The sequence below is a fragment of the Budorcas taxicolor genome, chromosome 10, assembly GCF_023091745.1.
Source record: "Budorcas taxicolor isolate Tak-1 chromosome 10, Takin1.1, whole genome shotgun sequence".
In the NCBI taxonomy this organism is placed as follows: domain Eukaryota; kingdom Metazoa; phylum Chordata; class Mammalia; order Artiodactyla; family Bovidae; genus Budorcas; species Budorcas taxicolor.
The window spans coordinates 43,109,282-43,123,243 of record NC_068919.1 but is presented as its reverse complement, the minus strand read 5'-3'; the positions used below and the strand labels follow the sequence as shown (position 1 = coordinate 43,123,243).

Sequence of the window (13,962 nt, the reverse complement as noted above, 5' to 3'; positions counted from 1 at the left end):
CATGCATTGGTGAACAAATAATGCAAGCTTGAGACTATCACTTAAAGTCAAAACACTAACATCTGATTATGCCAGGGAAGAAGGCTTCCTTGGGTGATTCTTTACTCTAAGTTCTGAGCACCTGTCACTCTTACTGGATCATAATCGTTTCTGCTAAAACCTGCTAAGAACCCCAAAGCTAGAATAAAAGATACTCGCCTCCATCTTCGTGGTAACAATAATAATAAAATAATAAATTTATTACTGTGGTAACAGAAATAAAAATAACAATAATAACAGCTACAATTCTGAATAGTTAATTACTATCTGTTAGGCACTAGGCTGAAGCTGAAACTCCAGTACTTTGGCCACCTCATGCGAAGAACTGACTCATTGGAAAAGACTCTGATGCTGGGAGGGATTGGGGGCAGGAGGAGAAGAGGACGACAGAGAATGAGATGGCTGGATGGCATCACTGACTCGATGGACGCGATTCTGAGTGAACTCCGGGAGTTGGTGATGGACAGGGAGGCCTGGTGTGCTGCGATTCATGGGGTCACAAAGAGTCGGACACAACTGAGCGACTGAACTGAACTGAACTGAACTGATGTTAAATAAACGTTTTATACACACTATATAATCTTCTCCTGACAATTTTGTAAAGTAGGTATTGTCATTATATCCTAGTTTATAGATAAGGAAACAGGCACAAATAGTATAAGGAACTTGTCCAAGATATTCTGATTCCAAACCAATATTCTTTAACTACTATGCTCTCCTGTGAATTAAGCCTTAGAATATTATTTTCTACACTATAGTATTTTGGGATTATTTTAAAACATAATAAAAAATCTTTTTTTTTTTTTTTTTGCTTAGAAATTTTTACTTTTTTTTTTTACTCAAATTTTTGTTAGCTTAATTAAAAGATAATCTTGGGACTGCTCAATAATCAAGTTTCTGTCCCCAAAGGAAAAAATCATAGTAAAACTATTAGTGAAATTAATGCTTATATATAGTAATGGTCTCTGAGTGAGTGAAGTCGCTCAGTCGTGTCCGACTCTTTGTGACCCCATGGACTGTAGCCTACCAGGCTTCTCTGTCCATGCCATTTTCCAGGCAATAGTACTGGAGTGGGTTGCCATTTCCTTCTCCAGGGGATCTTCCAGACCCAGGGATCGAACCCAGGTCTCCCACATTGTAGACAGATGCTTTACTGTCTGAGCCATCTAAACACCACTAAAATTCATGAAGTTTAAAAAATCTCAAAGGATCAATTCAATTCTCCATCAAAGACTCTAAAATGAGAGTTAATTTATTTTTCATGTTTAGATTTTTTTCACAATTTTTCTCATATGGCTCTGGGCAGATCAGATAAATACCCTTCTTAAACACAGCTCTGTTGGAAAAGCCTAGAAATTAACATTTACTTTCCTGTTTAAAAATGCAAATAGAAGAGTAGGAAGCACTCAGTCATTTATTACAGAGAAGATACTCCCACCGTTAACACTAACCTGTTACAATGATAAGGCACAGAAGTACACCTGGGGCAAGCCGCCAAAACACCGGCGATGACAGCAGCTCCGCTGCAGTTTCTCTTTTCACTGCTGTCCTCTTACAAACCCAGCCTCTGCAATGGAGTCTCATATGGGAAGCGAAGAAACCACAAAGAAAAAGCAACACTGATCGAACTGCATGTTGGCCCTGGAGTTGCAAAGTGAAAACCCACTTTCAAAATAACTCATAATTAGAAATGTCAGAGATTATTCTTTCTTCCCTTACACACGCCATCATCAACAAAATGCATGGCTCTCCGGAGAAAACACAGTTTTCATTTAAGTCTGAAAGACAACGTACACAGAGCCCTTGGCCTCTCTTGGTCATTTCTTGGTCCAGGGTGGATTTTCTTTAGATCAAATTGATTATAATGACCAGTCAGCAGCACTCAATTTAATTATATATATATATACAATTACAAATGGTGCTGGAGAAGACTCTTGAGAGTCCCTTGGACTGTAAGGAGATCCAACCAGTCCACTCTGAAGGAGATCAGCCCTGGGATTTCTTTGGAAGGAATGATGCTGAAGCTGAAACTCCAGCACTTGGGCCACCTCATGCGAAGAGATGACTCATTGGAAAAGACCCTGATGCTGGGAGGGATTGGGGGCAGGAGGAGAAGGGGATGACAGAGAATGAGATGGCTGGATGGCATCACTGACTCGATGGATGTGAGTCTGAGTGAACTCCGGGGGTTGGTGATGGACAGGGAGGCCTGGCGTGCTGCGGTTCATGGGGTCGCAAAGAGTCGGACACAACTGAGCGACTGAACTGAACTGAAATGATACAATTATAATGCAGAAATGCAGGACTGGTTGTCCAAACTAAATGCCATTCTTAATGCTCACCAGGACCTGTTGTAATTTCTTCTGGAATCATTTGTTTGAAGGTGATTTTTTTTGCTTAAGTCTCATAGCAGCCATTTTGTATTTTCTTCCAGGACTCTTTCTCTAATCTACCTAGATCATCACTATCAACAAAAACAAGCTTTTCATTTGTGTATACGTGTGTGTTTGCTTTTCTGAAAAGAGAATGCATGGAAACACTGTTCAACTCAAAGTTGTGTGATCTTGATAATTTTGACCTTTTTGAGCCTTGATATCTTCATGTACAGGATGGAAATAATATAGCGGCAGACTCTGTTGACCACCCACTCGATAATCAGTCACCCTTCATCCTTGCTAACTGAGTCAGATCTTTTGTCTGGGGTCTGGTGACCATGCTCTTCAGAAAGGCAGGGTTGTGCCATGGCCTCACAAGAAAACAAATGAGCCAATTTCAGCAGTTCTGTTGGCCTTGCTACTAATAGGGAAGGCGTGGTGAGTTGTGAAGGTGAATTCTGCTATGGGCAGCTTTTCTGTAACATTAAGAAGAGGTATATGGGCATTTCACTGTGCCTCCAGTGAAACTGAAATCAGCCCATAACTGAAATTGTAGTGAGAGCCCATCTCAGCACAGTGAGGAGAGCTGGCTTCAGAAGACAAACCAACCTGCTCAGGATGTCAGAATAGGAGGAGAGAAAGATTTGAGGTTGCTAGGAACAGTGTCCAGCTAGGAGGAGGTCCTCAATAAATGTCCTATTGTTTACACGGTTTTGGTAGGGTATTCTTTCACCAGCATCCAAAAGTATCCTGATTGAAAAATATTGTTCTCATCACATAGGATTACTTTAAAAGCTAACGGAGACACAGAAAACAAATGTATGGTTACCAAAGGGGAAAGGAGGCGGGGGAGGGATAAATTAGGAGTTTGGGATTAACAGATCTATGCTACTGTCTAAAAATAAACAAGGTCCTACTGTATAGCACAGGGAACTATAATATCTTATAATAAACCATAATGAAAAAGAATATGAAATATATATGTTTATCTTAATCACTTTGCTATACACCAGAAACTAACACAACATTGTAAATCAACTATACTTCAATTTAAAGAAAAAGCTAATGGAAAACAGTAACATATATAAAGTCTCCAGCACACAGAAGCTCAAACAGAATGCTCAACAAATGCTAGTTCTCAACCTGATTCTTGAAACACACTCATCCGGACATGAGTGAGTGCTTGGTGCTGTGTAGTTCGAATAACTCCCCTGTGAGGTTTTCCCTGGTTCCCCCACGTAGAGTTAAGGGCAGAAGTCACTATTTTCTCTACTTTATCCATCTAAGAGATCATACCAAATATCTAAGGTGATTTTAAACAGTAAGATTCATGTTTAATTCTGACAACAAGCCCTGTGGTGCTGGTGGCCATGTAAAAGAAGATTATTAAACAGAGTAGTCTTCCTGGCTACTCTGACTACTAAATCACTTTGATCTAAATACAATCTCACCCACATATGCTCAACAGAGAAGCCAAGTGTTCTGCATTTGTAGTCTACCTAGTTCAACTGGAAAGCTGCTTTCGGCAGAGAAAGGACATGCTATAGATTCTTGCACAGGTGTGTGTGAAAAGGGTCACACTTCAGCTGGAAGTCCACCTCACCCTTATTTCAGAAAGAGACCTGTACTTCCTGCTTGGGAACTCTCTCCCCAAAGCTGCTTACATGGCTTACTCCTCACCATAATACAGGTCTCATTCAAATGTCATCTCAGAGGGGCCTTCAGGGATTACCCCACAAAAGTAAAATCGCCATGACTACACCATCATACGCACAATCTCTATCATTTAGTCTATTTCTATTTTAATCCACCTCAGCACTTATCACTGCCTGGTATTTTCTTGTATAGTAATTTGTTTTTGTCAGTGGAGTCCAATCCTGGCTGATTCTGATTTAATTAGTCTGGGTTGAGGTTGGGCCACAGGTATTTTTTTCAAAGTACCTCTCAGTGATTTCTAATGTGCAGCCAGATCTGAAAACCGCTGATTTACATGTTTACTGGGTCTCTCTCAACACTACAGTGTAAATTCCAAGAAAACAAAGAACTGGCCTGTTTTGTTCATCCAAGTATCCTAGGCCCTCAAAGGACACAAGGCACACTGCAAACATTCAGTTAAGACTTGCGGACAGACTGACTAACTATATTGTAATTTCATCAGTATTTGTCTGTTTCCCCAGTAGTTTATGAGCTCCTAGAATATCTAGCCCACTCTGCATCAAAAAGTAAATGACCCATGAAAGTTCATTAAACAAATGATAAACTGCATTTGTGAACCCAAAGGCTTTCACTAAAAAAAGAGGCAAAAACCTCACCAAACCCACAAATACATATGGGTTGATGAATGTGTTAATTAATTGGGAGGAATACTTTTACAGTATATATGTATATCCAATCACCATGATGAACACTTTAAATATCTTATAATTTTATTTGACAATTACACTTCATTAAAACTGAAATTAAAACCAAACAAAAACCCAAGCTGTTCTTTCTCACGTGCTATAAAGAAGACAAAGATGAAACTGGGTGTGCCTGCTATCCTCAAAGAGCTTGCAAAAGAAAAAAAAAGAAAAAGACTGCCATTGCCATTATATACACTAGAATGCACTAACTGCTGAGAGGAAAGAACAAAAGACTTCAGGGGAAATAAAGGCTGTTTTTTATTGGGGAAGGAAGAAACCAAGGAAACTTCATGAAGAAGTAGCATTTGAACTGAGTCTTACAGGATGAAAGGACTTTGGTGAGGCAGAGAAGCCAAACCATAGAGGTGAAGTATAGAAGGAGCAGCAGGAGAGTTCTTCTAGGGAGGGGCAAGAAAACCACCAATCAGCCCATCTGGAGGTCAGGAGAACCAGACCTAAGACACCAACTATCAACGTGGGAAAGAGCAAATAGTATCAAGGTATGTTTCCAAGGACAAGGCAAAGGTCTGAGTGACTGACTCCACCTTGACTGGTGAGGAAAATAATGGAATTGAGTTTTCCTAATTGAGGGACTAAGAGAATGGGGTGTCATTAATAGTCATGGAATCAGGTGAAGAACTGGTTGTGAGTGGGGAAAGGCAATGGCAAACACTGATTCTGGTCTCAGTTTCAGTGGGTTGTGTGTTCTGCCAAGTCCATAAGGTGCTTGATGTGCAAATTTAGAGTAAGTTAGAGATGAAGATGCAGAATTAGATTTGGAGATGCTCTCCACCCCTGTGACAATGACAGAAATCTTAGAAAAGGATTTGAAAAAGGAAGAGGGAGAAATTAAGTGGCAGAAGAATCAAATCTTGAGAATACTCATATTTGAGGTGCAGAACTTGGAGTTAATGGCAAAGTTGGGAACCTTCAGATAGGCATGAAGGGTGGTAGAATATACCACCCCCAAATATGTCTCTTTGGCGTAAAAATATTTTGAGCAGATTATTTTGGGAAATCGGACAAATTATGAAAACAGACTAGAAGTTACATTTTTGTAAGGGAAATTTACATTTATAAAGGAAATCTTCATTTCTAAGAATGCCTCCCTCTCTGGTCCTAGGAAAGAAGGATAATTAACTTGATAGAGCCTCTCGTCAAAGGACCGGCACCAACTTAAATATGCGTATCAACTCTTAACTCTTATTTACCTCAATTTTCCTGGCCACCTCCCCATAACTGACCTCCTCCACTCCTCCCTCTCAATTTTGTCTTTAGCTCAAGGTGGTATTTAAGCCTGAGTTCTAAATCGCTTCTGAGAGCTACTCATTCTTCCTTGGTACCTCCCATGTATAGATGAGGTATTCAAGTTAATAAATGTCTGTTTGCTTTTCCCTTATCAACCTTTTGTTACAGGCTTCCTAGAACTGAGAAGGGCGAAGGGAAAACTATTTTTCTTCCCCTACAGGTAGGAAGAAAACAAAGTTAGCAAAGGTTACCAAAGTCAAAGGGAACCTTTGTTGGCAACAGGTTTATTTAAAGTTTAGTTATAGTGTAAACTGACTTCCCTGGTGGCTCAGACCTTAAAGCGTCTGTCTACAATGAGGGAGACCTGCGTTCGATCCCTGGGTGGGGAAGATCTCCTGGAGAAGGAAATGGCAACCCACTCCAGCATTCTTGCCTGGAAAATCCCATGGATGGAGGAGCCTGGTAGGCTACAATCCGTGAGGTCGCAAAGAGTCAGACACGACTGAGCGACCTCACTTTCACCACACAGTTGCACTCACTTCACATGCTAGCAAAGTAATGCTCAAAATTCTCCAAGCCAGGCTTCAACAGTATGTGAACCGTGAACTTCCAGATGTTCAAACTGGATTTACAAAAGGCAGAGGAACCAGAGATCAAATTGCCAACATTTGCTGGATCATCAATAAAGCAAGAGAGTTCCAGAAAAACATCTACTTCTGCTTTATTGACTATGCCAAAGCCTTTGACTGTGTGGATCACAATAAACTGTGGAAAATTCTGAAAGAGATGGGAATACCAGACCACCTGACCTGCCTCTTGAGAAATCTATATGCAGGTCAGGAAGCAACAGTTAGAACTGGACATGGAACAGAGTGGTTCCAAATAGGAAAAGGAGTACATCAAGGCTGTATATTGTCACCCTGCTTAGTTAACTTATATGCAGAGTACATCATGAGAAACACTGGGCTGGAGGAAGCACAAGCTGGAATCAAGATTGCCGGGAGAAATATCAATAACCTCAGATATGCAGATGACACCACCCTTATGGCAGAAAGTGAAGAACTAAAGAGCCTCTTGATGAAAGTGAAAGAAGAGAGTGAAAAAGTTGGCTTAAAACTCAACATTCAAAAAATGAAGATCATGGCATCCAGTCCTATCACTTCATGGGAAATAGATGGGGAAACAGGGGAAGTAGTGTCAGACTTTATTTTGGGGGGCTCCAAAAATCACTGCAGATGGTGACTGCAGCCTTGAATTAAAAGATGCTTATTCCTTGGAAGGAAAGTTATGACCAACCTAGACAGCGTATTAAAAGGCAGAGACATTACTTTGCCAACAAAGGTCCGTCTAGTCAAGGCTATGTTTTTTTCAGTAGTCATGTGTGGATGTGAGAGTTGGACTATAAAGAAAGCTTAGCACCAAAGAATTGATGCTTTTTAACTGTGGTGTTGGAGAAGATTCTTAAGAGTCCCTTGGACTGCAAGGAAACCCAACCAGTCCATCCTAAAGAGATCAATCCTGAGTATACATTGGAAGGACTGATGCTAAAGCTGAAACTCCAATACTCTGGCCACCTGATGCAAAGAACTGACTCACTAGAAAAGACCCTGATGCTGGGAAAGATTGAAGGCAGGAGGAGAAGGGAATGACAGAGGATGAGATGGTTGGATGGCATCACTGACTCAATGGACATGAGTTTGAGTAAACTCTGAGAGTTGGTGATGGACAGGGAAGCCTGGTGTGCCAAGTCCATGGGGTCACAAACAGTTGGACATTACTGAGCGACTGAACTGAACTGAATTGAAACAAGTTTGCAGGCAGAGGAAAGGGTCAATAAAAGGAAGAAACCAAATATGTAGGAAGGAGACAGAATTATCATCAGAACATAGCCCCCTAGAAAGTAAAAAGAAATGAACTGACACGTTCCAAGTAAAGAGCTGACTTCTGGATTGAAAGAAAGGCTGTGCTAATACAAGCTAGGAAGGGAGGAGAAGAAAATGAAGGAAGACAGGAAAAATTTTGAGGTGGTAAAGAATGAGGTTGAAGAATTCCATAATACATACATTCTCTGAAAAACAAAAAGTGACCTGCAATGAAAAAAGGAAATGGGGGGTTGGATTTCATTGTTTTCATTGAAAATGCAGAGTGGAGTAAAAAAGTGAAATAAAAAGGAAAAGGATTTTCCAAAAACAGCAAAGTCCTTGCTGGTGTTGCAAGGACTCTGAAGTGAAGCCATCACCTCAGTTTCCAAACCCTCTCCTTCAGTTCTATTGCTGGGTGACTGGGACAGAGGATCATGGGAAAGCATGACCCTGACAACCAGGCTGACAAGGGGACAAATGGAAGGCCAAAGAAATGGGGAGGAAGGGTCAACCACCCAGTTTTTCTAAATCTTTCAAACATTAAGAGCTGACCATTTAAACATATTTGCCAAGAGATGAAAGGGCTGATTTTGTTTTCTATCTTCACTTCTAAGAAACATGTTTTACCAGTAGAGTTTGAGAATTGAGCTCCCTCTTTTTTAAAGTTTAATGAAGTCCTCTGGAGATTCTGAACACTGTATGAACATCGACTCCCATTAGACATAACTCGTTTTCTTTAGCATAAGAGTTTTAGGGAACCACATACATTTCTAATGCTCTTACTTGAAAATCTGAATCTCAGTTCCACAGTGACAGCTTTACATGTGAACAAATTTGAACAGAGAAACATAGCATATAAAATGTAATCATTACCTTCTTTTTAAACCAAATAATATGGTCTTCCAAACAATTTTTAAAGTGACAAAGTAGAATGACTTTCTCTAAATCTTTTCTCTACAATGGAGGAAAGTAAAATGGAAACTGAATTGAGAAATGAGGTATTAATCAACTGTGCAGTTCTGGAAAGGTAAATTCTGGGTCTATTTTATAATCCATCACTGAGGGGGTGATACAGGATAGGTTTGTTCCCAGGTAGTTTTTAGCTCCACCATGCGTTCCGTGATGTCCTAGCCTTAACCCAGCGCTGTAATTCCCCTCTCCCATCTGGATCTAGTAAAGCCAGTCATAGGTTTTCCCAGTAACTGTAGAATCAACAGATTTGCAAATTTTAAAAAGTTGGGGGCCATTATCCAACCTCTTAGTACACACACAGAGTGTATTACAAAAAATTAACATACACATTAATATACAATCTCTTCAAACCATTCAAGGTCAACATCTTCAACCACGCCATCTCAGGCATCATTGCTGTTCATCAGAGTCCTCCCTAATCATTCCACTCAGATGTCCTCAGCCCCATCCATACCCTACCTCTCTGGTTTTGGAATAGAGAGTGAAATCTGTGGCGGAGAATGAAACACAGGGTTCTTTATTTTAAGATGTGAAATTTGGATTAGAATCACATTTTGTTAGTAGAAACTTCTCTCAGAATCTGTTGTTGTTTAACTACTATAGCCCCTTTCCAAGATTAATCCTCTCTATTAGAAAAAGTTCGAGAAAAACTTAGTACTGTAGTTGAACTTGCTACCTGTTGGGCATTTTTTTCTCCTGAAGCTAATGTGTAGAGACTATAAGGACACTGAAGTGACAGGTCCCTACTGCCTCCTTTGTGGCAGCCTGGCCACCAGGACCACTGGTCTACAATAAGGGTTTGAAGTTCACTATCCAGTTCTTGATGTTACCAGTTACCAGGATCTATGCAGATTTGCTTTCTCCTTTTCAGTTTAAAAGTTACTTTTGAGAGAAGTATTTCACTTGGGCAGGGGTAATATTGGTGCATGCAAGAGATTAAACACAAATATTATAGTCATGATCTTTCTGACACACTATGTTAAGAGATGCCACTATTTAAATACATCTCCTTGAAAACAACCCAATTTAAAAAAAAATGGGTAAAGGACTTGAACAGACATTTCTCTAAAGAAGACAACAAATTGCCAATATACACATGAAAAGACATTCAACATCACTAATCCTCAGGGAAATGCAAATTGGGACCCTAATGTGCTGTAATGGAAATATGTTGTGTCCGTTGCATTGTGAGGCCTGCTTAATCGTGTCTGTCTCTTTGCGACCCCATGGACTGTAGCCTGCCAGGCTCCTCTGTCCATGGAATTCTCCAGGCAAGAATACTGGAATGGGTTGCAATTTCCTCCTCCCGGGGATCTTCCTGACCCAGGAATTGAACCCTCCTCTCCTGTGTTTCCTGCATTGGCAGGCGATTTCTTTACCACTGGTGTCACCATAGTTGCTATGGAAAACAGTATAGTCATTCTTCAAAAATTAAACACAGTTACCATATAATATAGCATTTAACCCTTCTGGGTATCCAAAAAGAAGTGAAAGCAGGGACTCACACAGATGTTTGTACACCCATGATCATAGCAGGATTAGTCACAAACGCAAAAACAAGGAAGTAACCACAATGTCCATCAGTAGATTAATGAATTAGAAAATATAATATATACATAAAATGGAATATTATTCAGCCTAAACAAGGCATAAAATTACAACATATGTCACAATATGGACAAACGTTTAAGACATTTTGGTAAATGAATTAAGCCATCACAAAAGGACAAATACCACATGATTCCACTTAGATGAGGTACCTAGAGTAGCCAGATTCATGAACAGAAGGTAGAATAGTGGTTGCCAGGGGGAGGAGGGAATGGGAAATTACTGTTTAATGCAACAGATTTTCAGTTTGAGAAGATGAAAAAGCTCTGGAGATGAATGGTGGTGATGGTTACAACAACGTCAACATACTTAATGCCACAGAATGGCATACTTAAAAATGGTTAAAATGGGAAATTTTGTTTTATATATATATTTAACTGCAATTAAAAAAATGTCTCCTGGAATCTTTGAGACGGTGGCAAAGATTAAGAATAGACTAACTTATCCTGATGCAGGAGAAAAAAGGACCTGGGTACCTACTATGTACCTGACAGGCACTCACAAATCATACACAAAAGCAAAAACCAAATAAAACCATAACACAACAAACAACGATGAAAAACTACCTTGATTATTAACCCTTCTTTACAGTGAAGAAAGCAAGGTTCATAAATTCACGTACAAGGTCAAGGAGCAAGCACTAGCGGTAGTATTCAAAGGCAAATTTGCCTGCCTCTCGAAGCCTGTGTTCTTTTCACTCTACCATGCTGTTTTCTGCTCCCACAGTTGTCTTTGAAGAGGCTTTGTGCTTTGACTATAGAGCTTTTATACTTAAAAGTTGAGCCTGCCTTCTGAAGTACGCTAAAAAAGTCAGTCAACCAAACGCATTCACTAGGAGCCCACCATGAGGCCCAGGACTGGCCAGGAAATAATGGAGTCGTGTTTCCACTCTGCCATGAGCCATATGGCAGGGGAAAAACACACACACACACAATTAAAATTTCAGTGTCGGCTGACTCTAAACACTCTGGACAAAAGCAGTATGTCTTCTTATATTCTGTATGGCCAGAAGAAGTGGAAATAGTCCCATTTTACAGGCTAGGAGTTTCTTCACCTTTTTCCTAAACCTCCTACCATCATAGTTACTGATCTGCTGTTACTCATTCATGTTGTGCTTCAAGCTGGAATTTAACAATTAAGGAAATGTTTTGGGCTATGCAAAAATAGGCATCTCTTGTTCAACGTCTTTTTAAAAGAGAGCAGGGGGTTTCTGGACTCCCCTGTGTCTATGACCCAAGGTTTCATTTTCTTACTCTTTTATGAAACACAGAGAGAAGTAAGGCAGATTGTCTCCACATCCCCACACAAAGCAGGGTGTTGGCATTACCTAGTGAATCCAGACTGTAGATGAGTAAGTACCAGGGGGTGAGTCCCATTTTCACTCATATAGCCCAGACTCCCAACTTTCCATTTCATGACAGGCAGCTCGAGCATATAGCTGCAGTTAGGGGCATTCTGGATCCAAGATCCACCCAAGATCTCTTCTTTGGGTACATGATCTTTACATATTTTACTCCAGGAGACATACAGCAACTGGAGCCATGGAATACGTGGCATGCCTTGTTTTGCCCACAGGTTTGATTAAATTCAACAGATCTGTCAGGGGAGCGCCATGGTTTCAACACCAGTAATACTTTGCCTGTTAGTCATCATAAACAAGCTCAGAAAATTAGACATTTTATTCCTTAAGGACCCCAAAATTCTTATTTCTGAAATGTGCTGTTACCCCACATATTTTGAGAAGCCAAATCAATTTCATAAAGATGACATTAAAAGAAACTTCACAATTGAGAATAATGATAAAAAAGGAAGCATATACACTCTCCATGGCATATTTAGTATTTAAAACCCACATTTTAAAAATTTATGAGTGTCTAAATAGGACCTTTTTATTATTTTTACTCCACTATAAGCAGTTCTTTCTTTCCTTTGAAAATGTATCTCCTTTCATTCTAAAAATGCAAGACAAAACGTTTTTACCAATGGTCATTTATTGCTTAACCATACTTCTTATTGGAGACAAAGGTTAATTTTTAACATCAGGCTATGTTGGGATATTAAACTCTTCCTCCTACATACTCTGCGAAAAGAATCTCACAATTTCATTTCTAATCCGTTAGACCTATTTACTGCACTTGTATGTATCATTCACAAATATGAACAAGCCAGGGCCACAGACTCTCAATAAGATGACCCATTGCTCAAGAAAATCAAAGAATAAAAATCACGTTCTGATTTCACTATTTTGTCCATGCACAGCATATGCAGGTAAGGAAACAACTCTGGCAACACTTTAACATGTTGTCCCTCACCGAGGCTAATATGTACCTTGACCTAGAGCTGAATAAAATCTATATAAACATAAAATCCATATATACACTCCTATCTGATTCTAGGTAAGTTAAACTCGCCCCACTCCTTTGAGAAAGGATGCAACTTTAGGATAAGACCCACTGGCAACTGATAGCTGTTTCTAAGGTTATCCTGAGAGCAGCTGCAGAGCGCAGAGGGAGGAAGACACCGTTTTTTAAATGGTAAATACTGTCCCTCACATACGCAATTCCAGCCTTTGTTGGTAAATTCTGAGTACAAAAGGATTTACTCTCCCAAAACAAACAAACAACATAAAAAGCCAAATCACAATCCTTAGGCTGCAAGACAGGCCACTCCAGTGCTCTGTGTAAGAAAGATAATGCAATTAACATTTTACACCACTTACACCCCTGAAACAGGACTGCGGCGCTCAGATGGTCAGCCCACAGCTTCACAGCCCCCATTGATTTCGCCTGGGCTCTGCTTTTCTTACAAGAGAACTCTGCAAACAGCTTCTTAATATTTAGCATGTTTTCCTGATGAGTCACGGAAGCTAAGCACTAATGAGGATTATTTTTTCAAACCTAGGTGTCACAAATTTGGTCCTTCTCAAAAGTCCTCCTAACAGAACCCATCCTGATCATTTCCTCCCATCCCCGAACAATGTGCCTTTCTTCCCTTCGAAATCTGCCCTTAAAACCGCTGGCGGTGGTCATTTTTCCCACTTAACAAGGAGCAACACGAAAAGCATTTCCTTTACCTTGGCTCCCGAGGCTGGTCCGAGGAGAGTGGCTTTCCTCCGCCCTCCGCGCCGCTGAGTGCAGGCGAGCTCCGGCGCAGCCCGCCCAGCCCAGCCCCGCAGTAGTAGGAGCTGCCCACTGAGCGGCAGCCGTTGTGTGTATGTGTAGCAGCAGCGCCTGCAGCCCAGGGACTAGTCCCCACCCAGCTTTGTCTTCAATCATCGGTCTTTCTACAGGAAGCAGCGCATCTCCCACTTCCTCCTCTAGCTTACAGTGAGCTGCTTACTTCTTTCCCTCTCCTTCCATTTCAGGGCTCACTGGAACCCTTTGCCTGTAAATCCTCTTCCCCCTTTTGTTCCAGGTCCCTTTGGTCCTGTCTGCTCCTTCCTCCCCCTCATTCCCT

The 13,962-nt window shown here is 40.6% G+C and overlaps 1 protein-coding gene across 1 annotated transcript in view; it reads right to left on the bottom strand.

Annotated features, from left to right (window-relative positions):
- Positions 1 to 13,781, bottom strand: part of GNG2 (G protein subunit gamma 2) — a 128,652-nt gene extending 114,871 nt beyond the window's left edge. Inside the window, exon 1 of the mRNA XM_052647362.1 lies at positions 13,580 to 13,781. Coding sequence (XP_052503322.1) covers positions 13,580 to 13,781 — 202 coding nt within the window. The remainder of the gene's footprint in view (positions 1 to 13,579) is intronic.
- Between the last annotated feature and the right edge of the window lie 181 nt (positions 13,782 to 13,962).